This window comes from Dermacentor albipictus, chromosome 9 (genome assembly GCF_038994185.2).
Source record: "Dermacentor albipictus isolate Rhodes 1998 colony chromosome 9, USDA_Dalb.pri_finalv2, whole genome shotgun sequence".
NCBI classification, from domain to species: domain Eukaryota; kingdom Metazoa; phylum Arthropoda; class Arachnida; order Ixodida; family Ixodidae; genus Dermacentor; species Dermacentor albipictus.
This window is the reverse complement of record NC_091829.1, coordinates 62,107,543-62,118,554: the sequence shown is the minus strand read 5'-3', so window position 1 is coordinate 62,118,554 and position 11,012 is coordinate 62,107,543. Positions and strand designations below refer to the sequence as shown.

At 44.4% G+C, this 11,012-nt stretch overlaps 1 protein-coding gene across 1 annotated transcript; it reads left to right on the top strand.

Moving 5' to 3' along the window:
• Window positions 1-495: 495 nt before the first annotated feature.
• On the top strand, window positions 496-8,116 carry LOC139050031 (transcription factor che-1-like). Its single transcript, XM_070526165.1, has 4 exons — window positions 496-830; window positions 1,244-1,320; window positions 3,697-3,823; window positions 6,693-8,116. Exons 1-4 carry the CDS (start codon window positions 562-564, stop codon window positions 7,189-7,191), a joined length of 972 nt encoding a protein of 323 aa, XP_070382266.1. The 5' UTR covers window positions 496-561; the 3' UTR covers window positions 7,192-8,116.
• The last annotated feature ends 2,896 nt before the right edge of the window (window positions 8,117-11,012 follow it).

Here is an 11,012-nt window from a genome sequence, read left to right as displayed (position 1 = left end):
CCTAACGTGCTCCTAAATCTATGTACGCGTGTGTTTCCGCATCTCGGACACATGTAAATGCAGCCGCCATGACACGGATTCGATGCCGCGACCCCGTATTCAGCAGCCCAACATCATAGATCTGGTAATCGTACGCTAGTTAGGGCTACCTTAGTTTCTATACCTCTTGCGCTTCCACGAGCGCTTCCACGAGCACTTTCTTCCCAGCAAAATTTCCACGTCACTTTGTGAGGAGCATTAAAGAAAAGTGGCGATATTATACGATAACCCTACTTTTTTTCGTAGTAAGTGAGCTTTATTAAATGATTTGGTGGGTAGATAGCATGGGTAATCAGGGCGCCTCTGCTGCCGTTTGAAAATTTGTGCATTAAGCTCAAGCTAGTGGCGGATTCAAACGTCTCGTTTTTTTCCAGATATGCAGTATCATTTTTCTCGAAACACCGAAGTGACAAAAGTTTTATTAGTTTCCGTTCTTTTTTTGGCATTGAGCGCGCATGTGGTGTGATTCAACAACGTGCAGTCGTCAATACACGCCAGTTACAGGACATCGAGACATCAGCCATGGCTGAAGAAAGCAGCAACGAATGCATGCCTCTTGACTTAAGCATGAAGGCCGAAGCAACACTAGCCGTACTAGCCGCATGCGCTGTGATTCAACAACGTGCAGTGGACAATACACGCCAGTTACAGGACATCGAGACATCAGCCATGGCTGAAGAAAGCAGCAACGAATGCATGCCTCTGGACTTAAGCATGAAGGCCGAAGCAACACAGCGTACTAGCCGTGACGGTACCCAGGGCGCTTCATCTACATTGGGCGCCTACAGAACGTGAGCTTTACCACTTCTCATTTTTTTCGTTGAATACTGTTACGCTTAGGCCCGACCCATATAATAGGCCTTAACATCTGTATATTGGTTCCCACCTAAAATGGCTCTTTTTTACAGCCAGCTTGAGCTTTGAAATCGAAAGCATTCTTAGATAAAGACGCGTCGACGTGAGGGCGGTGCGAAAATATTGCCACGTTTAGCGCAAAGTAAGCTACTTAGCGCTCAGGAAAAGATTTTTCAAAACATGAAGCGAACGTATACTTACAGAAGAAAATACTTCTCACTGACGTATAAGCATTGTACTCCACACACGCGATGGGGTGCTATAGCTTGAAGTCCCGGGTAGAAATTAAATACAATTTCACCTCTTTTTTTCTAGTCACAGCTAGTAACTGTCCAGTAATTATTCGTAGGATTTCTGACGATGCCTTGCGCTATCCGGGGAACACGCAGCACACGCCCACGACCAACGAGATTTGCAACGTCGACGGTACGTAGGCAATTGTCACTCGCCTTTTCCTCAAATATGGAAAATAGCCCCAATGGTTACAATGGCAGCGGTACATTTATTGCCTATAAAGATGCATTTGACTAGCATTGCCAAGACGGTTTCCGCATGAGCCGGCTTATGACTGTCCTAAGAAATTTGTGCTTATCAGATAATATCCGCATTCATACATAACCTATTCAGCAGAAGTTTTCAATGAATGTGTTCTTGTATCGGGGCGCCGATAAAGCATGCTCCTAGATGATGAGGGGAGAAGCCGAGACTGTACATTCCATGCAATGATAAATTCACTCGTAAATGAAATCATCGTATGACTCGTCGGTCTACAATTTTATTCGCCAAGCATACTCTTGGAGGGTTTGACTTACTAACATCGGGACAATGTTTTCCTTAAACCGATCACGCTGGATTACAAAGCAAGTGCCTTGATCCGAATTACGTGGGTAATGTGCAATTATTTGGACGTTTCAAATGTTTTAACAGTGCTGGTACCTTTTAGGCAGAGTGTGAAAATACCTCATCAATAGTATGTTACGAGCAGCAGACATATCTCGCTGCGGCCGAATGTAGACGTTACAGCGTACAATTTGGGGCATGCACCCAAAACAGCTTATATTGAAACTCTTCGTTATTTCTTACGAAGCAATCCACAGCCGCAGCATAAACAATACTAAATATATAATGAAAATGCAATGCAAGGAGATAGAAAATTGTTGGGTAGTTGTTTGCGCTCTGTTGCAACAAATCTTTACCAAATAGCTAAGCTATTGGCACCTCAAGCGTAAACACTATTCGTAGTGACACAGTAACAATCACTTTACCGAACGATTGACAATCAGTGGGCCACTACTTCAAGATCATAAAGCTTTGTTAAGAAGAAAATCTACGCCATACTAAAACACCGGTCTTCCAAATTAAATATACTTTTTTTTGTAAGGTGATTAGCTTTCCTTGGATACGTCATCCATTATTCGTACTGCCAGTGTCCGCACAACCTATTTCGCGGGCGACACGAATGGTGTGACCTTAATCGTGCGACTAATAAAGTTGAGAATTCCAGACAATAAAATTAAGTTCTTTAATTTACGCCTTTGCTACCACACTGTAGTTCATTCGATGTCAAAGATGCAACTAGAATCTTTAGTTCCGGTGGTTGGGAATCCGCGTTTAATGTTTTCTTAGGCGTACGAAGGCATAGGCACTAAGACATGTGGATGCAATGATGCCATACACTCTCTTAGCCAATTCAACCCTCCCCCCCTTAATATTGTAAAGAAAAGTGCATCCGAAAATTCGACCTGTCCATGGAGTTTCAATGCTAATTGCAGTAGCGTAGATGGTCATCATGACAGTTTTATGCCGTAATTTCCGCCTCTTAGGTCTCTCCCGTGTTCCTTTTATTACGCAATTGCTGCACCGTTATATAAGATACGTGCACCTAGCTACGATACTTGCAGCACTATCCACACAGTCAACACTTTTAATGTCCTTCGAGGCTTTCCATTGCACAGTTTAGTTACATATTGCCCCGTGAATAACCACATCCGCATTTCCTTCCAAGCTAATGCACTTTCTGCAATACGACTCTTATATATGCGCCGTGAGTTATCTTTTTGAAAACTGTTCTATAGTCTATTGATGAGCTACACAGGAACATTGTTAAGTACAGCCGTTTTAGCGCTCGTAATGAGCTGGGAAACGTGCAGTACTTACAACCGGTACTTACAACCGGTACTTATGTGTTTCTCTATACAAGACTCACCAAAAGGGGTTCAGATAACCACTTTCTGAAAGGCGAGAACGTATTTCGAGTACGTATTTCGAGTACGCACCTACGTCATAGAAAGCCAATAAATTAAGGGCATACGTCAAAGAACAATGTTAAATCCATCGGTAGAAATGAGTCCTCTAAATCTGCATTGTATTCGTCGGCGTCGGGCTATGCCTGTTGCTCCCAAAAAATGTATAATAAGTAATAACTTCGTGAGGCATCTAATGTGCTTAATACTGGATAGCCCAGCAAATATATTGGGTCAAGGGTTTCATGCACAAGGGACTGAGATGTTGTTTTCATATTTACCACACTCGTGTTCTGCCCGTGGTTTGAGATAAAGCGTGATAAGCGTCAGAAGAATCCAACACTACACATTCTTGATCGTGCACGGCTCACCCATCGCCACGAAGTTCTTGCATGCATTCAAGACACAGATAAAGCACTGCGTATGGAAGCACCGCAGTAAAGATTGTCGACCGCTAAAAGCTTCTTGCCTTCCACCATAAGTATGGAATATCCATTCCGAAGAATTGCCCTTGAACAACGGCGAATGAACACCTTTACTTTACTTTTGTGCCATAAAGGTGTCGCTGAAAATGGGAGCACAAGTCACCAGCGCCTGGGGTTCATCGGCAACATCGATCACGCAAGGCCCAGCACAAGCCGCGCTGGCATGGAGGAAGCATCAGCCAGTTTTGAAGACGGCGCTATGTAAGTTAACATTCAGAAAAGCTCCGTTGCAAAACAACTCGGAGACGACAGCGATGGCTACCCGTGTAACAATCATGCCTATACTCGGTAATTTCTCCTTGGGAGGGCTAGCTCTGATGGCTGAAACAGGTACTGCATCAGCAGTTTTGAGTATTCGGCAGAAGCGGCTGGCCTTGACTAACTTTACGGTTCCGACAGCGCGACCGTACATCACACGGAAATGTGCACACCCGATGCCTCAACCACAACGCTATACAGGCTCGCCCGATTTTCCATCCTGTTAACATGCCGCAATGTGCGGTAGAGTTGCAGGTTTGCTCCCCATTATGGAATATGTAAAGATTGTGAAGGCAATATGCTCATCCGAGTCGAGGCTCATAAAATGAAACAGGGTTTACCTGTTATCCTGTAAAATACTACAAGAGTTAAGCTTCCACTGACGCATTTGCACGAGGGCTAAAAGTCCAGATGACTTAAAGGCCAAATATTAACTGGTGTTTAGACAATATGCTGTCGGGGTAAACAAAAACCTTCACCTCAGGGTCTACTACCTAGGTACATTTGGAGAGAAATGCATGTGCTCGGCAACACCCTGTACGAGTATTCAAGCTTGTGGAATTTAAAGGAATGTCATAATATCGGAACCGAAGCTGTTACATATTAGATTAGTCATATACTGAAGAAGGCGATGAGAAATTCAAGGAACAAAGTTACATCTTTGTGAACGTATAATGGTTTCCAGCAAGTATGGAAGCGAGCGCAAGTAGAAACAGAGAGGACAACGCTGGACTTGCAACTGAAGTTTTTTGTGATAGCAATCCACAAATCACCGCCACGCATGTGTATACACCCAAGAACGATGACAAGGTTTGTAGTGAATTATCAAAAAAAGTTGTACACGTACACAAAAGCGAAATCACACCCCTTCCCGACAAAGGCAACAACACGTGGATTGACATGATAAATTTCGAAATTGCAGTTGTTTATCATTGATTTGAACCGAAGGATCACTCACACAAGTATGCGCGCCCAACCTTTTCATGTGGAACGCTTCGCTAATTTCTCTTTCCAGTTTGCAGTGCTCTCTACCCACTATCAATAAACTATGAATAAAAGGTCGGCATTCGTGCTTCTTGCAATGCAATGGCAAGTTCCCTCCTGTACCTGTACGTAGCAAATAGCGATGGTCACGCATGCGGTCAACTCAACAATAGATCATATTCACACTATCAATCAGGTGATAGAGAAATGTGCGGAATATAACCAACCCTTATATATAGCTTTCATTGATTACGAGAAAGCGTTTGATTCTGTCGAAACCTCAGCAGTCATGGAGGCATTACGGAATCAGGGTGCAGACGAGCCGTATGTAAAAATACTGAAAGATATCTATAGCGGCTCCACAGCCACCATAGTCCTCCATAAAGCAAGCAACAAAATCCCAATGAAGAAAGGCGTCAGGCAGGGAGAAACGATATCTCCAATGCTATTCACAGCGTGTTTACAGGAGATATTCAGAGAGCTGGATTGGGAAGAATTGGGGATAAAAGTTAATGGAGAATACCTTAGTAACTTGCGATTCGCTGATCATATTGCCTTGCTTAGTAACTCAGGGGACCAATTGCAATGCATGCTCACTGACCTGGAGAGGCAAAGCAGAAGAGTGGGTCTAAAAATTAATCGGCAGAAAACTAAAGTAATGCTTAACAGTCTCGGAAGAGAACAGCAATTTACAATAGGCAGCGAGGCACTGGAAGTCGTAAGGGAATACATCTACTTAGGGCAGGTAGTGACGGCGGATCCGGATCATGAGACGGAAATAATCAGAAGAATAAGAATGGGCTGGGGTGCATTTGGCAGGCATTCACAGATCATGAACAGCAGGTTGCCATTATCCCTTAAGAGAAATGTACATAATAGCTGTGTCTTACCAGTACTCACCTACGAGGCAGAAACCTGGAGGCTTACGAAAGGGGTTCTACTCAAATTGAGGACGACGCAACGAGCTATGGAAAGAAGAATGATAGGTGTAACGTTAAGGGATATGAAAAGAGCAGATTGGGTGAGGGAACAAACGCGAGTTATTGACATCTTAGTTGAAATCAAGAAAGAGAAATGGGCATGGGCAGGACATGTAATGAGGAGGGAAGATAACCGATGGTCATTAAGGGTTACGGATTGAATCCCAAGGGAAGGGAAGCGTAGCAGGGGGCGGCAGAAAGTTAGGTGGGCGGATGAGATTAACAATTTTGCAGGCAGGGCATGGCCACAATTAGTACATGACCGGGGTTGTTGGAGAAGTATGGGAGAGGCCTTTGCCCTGCAGTGGGCGTAACCAGGCTGATGATGATGATGATGACGCATGCGGTCATTATTGCAATGACCTGTCTGGCCGATATTTCACTGTCCGCATGAGAGAGGTATGCGATACAAAACCGAAGATGCAAAGTTTTTCTGAAAATAAGTGTTGTGCTTTTTTTCACAGCCACTAGTCTCATCTTTCTTCCTTACTGTCTTACTTAGCATCACTCACAGACATTTGTACTCTCCTTCGCCTGTTTCATGTAGAATATACATGATGCATGAGATAATGAAATGCTTCCGTTATGCTTGCATCTCGAAAGAGAAAAGTTTTTAATTTACTGTTCAGCATCACAGGCCACTGATAGCACCAGTGTTCAATTTCTGACAATAAACAGCCCAAATCGAGCGCTAAATACCAATGCAGGAACTTAGCGCTCATGTTGAGCGAGTCACCTTACCATTATGGTACGCTTTACTTTGCCAAACTATCATTGGGTCAAAACCTATTTTTGCCATCCCACAAGAAAGTCGGCCATCTTGAGTTAAATTGCCCATATCCTTGCAGGAATGCTACTGAAGCCGGAGGAAGAGAGCAGCAAGTGTCCTGCGACGCCAGTAGGAAGGTTTCCAGCAGACGGGATGCCTCACACGGAACACCCCACGAACGTACGGGAGGCACAGCGCCCATGTTCAGAGCACGCGATCGATCGCCTGTCGACAAGTCGAACCACAAATGCGAAACATGTGGTAAATTGCTAAGTAGCGCTGCTACTCTAACCGTGCATCACCGGACGCATACAGGAGAAAGACCCTACAAATGCGAAATATGTCATAAATTGTTCGCGCGCAGTGACAGTTTCCATAGCCATCAACTAATTCACACGGGATTGAAACCCCATATCTGCCAATATTTTACTAGACCATTCAAAAGGAAAGCGGACCTTAAAGCTCATCTTATGTCGCACAGTGACGACAGACCTTTTATTTGCGACATATGTAATCAGTCATTTAAGTATAACTCATCTTTGAGCAGACACCGCAAAAGAATTCAAGAGGGTAAATAGCCGTACGATTCCTAGCAGCGTGGATTTCGGTTTGCAATGAAAGAAAACCTCGACGCACATCTCTGCAAGAATATTTGGTGCGAATTGTGTGGAGTTTCGTTTAGACATGCAGCTCAACTGGTTGCAGATCACGTGACGCATACGGGTGGGCAGTGACTAGTGCAGTGTGACTAGGGAGGTGTGACTAGTGCACAAGGGAAGTAGATCACCTACGTGTTTTGCATAGGAACGGGACCATGAAGCAGAAAAATAACGCTGACATTCTCCCACACTGACCAGAAACTAACTGAACGTATCGTGTCTTTGCATGCTTAAAGGGCTGAGTGAAATGCGAGACGTAAAGGATGCCACTAGATTTTTCTAAATTACGTGACAAAACGTCGTCTCCGCCAGAATTTGGTATGCTTCAATGTCGAGGTATACTGCAGATCCTGTGTAGAGCTCACTGCTTGCAAAACTATGTTGTTCGCCAACGTAGCTTTAGCCAACTCATTTCTAGAAAAACCATATTGCGCTGCAGCTTTGTGTTGGCGTAACTAGAAGGTTCAATGTTCGCACAGGATCCTTGAAACCTCGTGTAGTTTTGTGCAAGCGTTTTTACAGTGTACTAGTAATCAAGGTTTAGCTAACCGTGCTTTGAGGATTCTGCAGTGCGAATGGAAGGGTGTACTTCACATGAGGAACCCATTAAAATAGGAGGCACTGCATTCTTGTCAACTAAAACTAATCTCTAAATATTGAGGTCCTTCGGCCTTGCTGCCTTTCTGGGACATATTTTACAATACATGGACACAGCCATGGGAAAATTTGCTTCACTTACAAATTATTCAATGTGCGTGATGTTTTGGTTCTCTCTGGCTCTTGTATTCTTAACGAAAATTTTTATTCTTTATCATACTGCTGACAAATGGGAGACTTTATTCGACTCAAATCATTTGGAACCTATCAATACATCTTCTTCCAGAGTGAATATTCAAAGTATTGTGGTGATGAGGTGTAACCTCCATCAGTTTCAATGTACAGTTTCTTATTCACTCGGAAGTCATCTCTTTTGACTTTCCCTGCGCTCTAACGACAGCAGTGGAATTTTTTAGCAAGATCTGACAAACGTGTCCCTGCGAGCAATGATAGGACAACTCAGATAGTTTTTAGTTAATTATTGACCCGCGTACTTCTTTCTTCAATATACGCGTCTCACCGAATAACAAATGTTAAGTTACAGCTCAGGGCATGAGACACCAGCATGTATCAGAACATTCTGCAATAGTGGAGCGTTTTGTAATCAAATTGCACGCGTAAGTCGAATACAGTTGTGCATTCTGGAAGACACGCGAGCGCCAATGATAAGGCTGGAATCTATTACGAAAAAAAAGTGAGAATAGCCGATACTTGTTAATGGCAAATAATTTGTTCAACGATCAAATCACGTGCCCGGGACTCAGTTAAGTTATTAGCAAACACTACGCTTGTTCGTTCAAAGGTAGAGTATGCATCCATTATTTGGAATCCGCATCCGACCTATCTGATTGTTCAACTCGAAGCATTACAAAATAAAGCAGCAAGGTATATCACAAAAAATACTCGCGAAACTACACTGTTACGGACATCAAGGAATCACTTTCATTGCCCTCTCTTCAAAACCGCCGACTAATAACTTTGTTATCACATTTTCACGCGCTTTTTCATAGTAGATGCGCGTTCCGCGAATCTTGCATCAATGCAGCTCATACTATTTTTCAGCGTTTTGATCACCCATTTAAAGTGCAACCCCTTTTTGCTCGCACTAATCTGTACCGTAATTCACCATTACTTTTGGCAATATATCATTGGAATAGACTACCGAGGGAGATTGTATCTGCCATTAACCATGATGTTTTTGTTAAAAAGTTGAAGGTTTTCCTAAATGTGTGATTATTTATGTATTGAGTGGCTACTTGCGTATGTTATTCTTTCTATATATAATTATGTCACTGTCACTCTATCTTACCAATGTGCTTTTTCTACACGTTTTGTAATTGTAACTGGCTCCCCCCCCCCCTTGTAATGCCCGAATGGGCCTTTAGGGTATATGAATGAATATCGTTCTGCCCCACTGTAACTTGTTTTCTTGGTTCAGAGGTACGCCCAATAAAGATTCTTTCATGACTCACGGTTCTTCTGACTGTGTTGTTCACCGTCACTACAGCGTGACATCTGGTAGAGGTGCTTCATGGAAACAGAATCAACCCTACCATAGAAATAACGTGAACGTCGTTAGGGGCGAGGGAGATAGCCGCAGGCTACGACTACCGCCCGAGTACTTGACCTCTGCTCGAGAAGACTAGGAACCTGGTGGCCCAGATAACTGGCATATTGAGAGTGCCCGTGTCACCTGCAGCAACGTGAGCTGCAGGTGACACGGGCACTCATTCACGGATCACTTTTCGGAAATCTGAGAAGCTGGCCAGAAACCTATTCAAGAACCGCTATGTTTAACAATTGAAAGCGTGAAAAGCAGCCCTTTCACAGCTTAAGTTTTTACACCATTTCACCAATTACATTTCTACAAACATTCGCGAGCGTCATGCTTAAGGAGTGGGCCTAAGTTTAATGAGAGCACCGTGATTTCGGAGCAGAAATCAACCCTTAATTCAGCCACGTCGACCCGCACATGGCAGAGATTAGAGTTTTTCCTCATCTGCGGTTTTGAAGCAAGTGATTTACGTCGGATATGTAAACCGCCCAAGACCATTGTGAAATTCCTAGCGGAAGCAACGGGCATTGAAAAGACGTTGGAAAAGCGCATTCGCAACATTGTTGACTAGTGCCCTCACCGAGGTGAAAAATTCAAGCATTAGGCTCCGACGAACTCCGAAAGACCACCAAAACATTTGCACGCGAAGGACTACTTTAAATGTTCTCTTCGACGCAGCCTGAAGTCGCCTTAATTGTTGACGTCGTCTGCGAGGAGTTCCAGCAGCCATGCGCGGTTACTGAATTGCCGCAGCTGAAGACTGGAGTGATGGCCTACGTCACCGTCTTCAGGCATCTCGGTACCCCTTCGCGCCCGCACCTTGGAACTGCTCGCTCTGCGGTAAAAGCCGGACACGTCAATTGCCTATACCCATACCATGAGATGCTACTGAAAGGTTGTGCAGTCAACTGTTTGCGTCCACAGGAAGACGAACAGCCACGTAAAATTTCTCACTGTTTTGCTTCAACTGAATGGAAACACCAACGACTTTCTCGATCGCTGTCGCCAAGGCACTGCCTCTCACTGGAGCACCGAGGATAAACTGCGGCTATACTTGGCCGATATGTGGATCCGTATCCGTTAAACCAAACACAGCAGCTTGCGGTGGTGCGGTTTCTGTTTACTGAAGTGTCGAAGGTCCTCCGCCGCCAACACAAAATCAGTCTTCACGACGAAGGAACGACGCGCTGCAATTTCTACGAAGCTTCGAAGAAAAAAACCACGCTCCTTAAAGGATGCCTGACGACGCCCCAAAGCAGTGGGAAAGTGTCACGGAGCCACAGTGAGACACCTCGAGATAACTAAGGTAAGACTATGAACCATCAACATCGACGGTGTCGCCAGGCAGTGGCGGCATTAGTGGACAGAGGACCTGACTACTCCGTCATTTATGAATCCTTAACCGCACAGTCAATGACAGTTATGTCTACATGGCAAGGAACCGCAGTCCTAGTATCTGGAGGCCACCTGACAAGGACGACTGCAATGAGCACGTACGTCGAACGCAAGAGGTGCTAGCCACCCTTGCGTCGCAGAATCACCCTTGTGTCGCAGGATCAGGACAACTCGCCCGCATGCGCATCAAGCA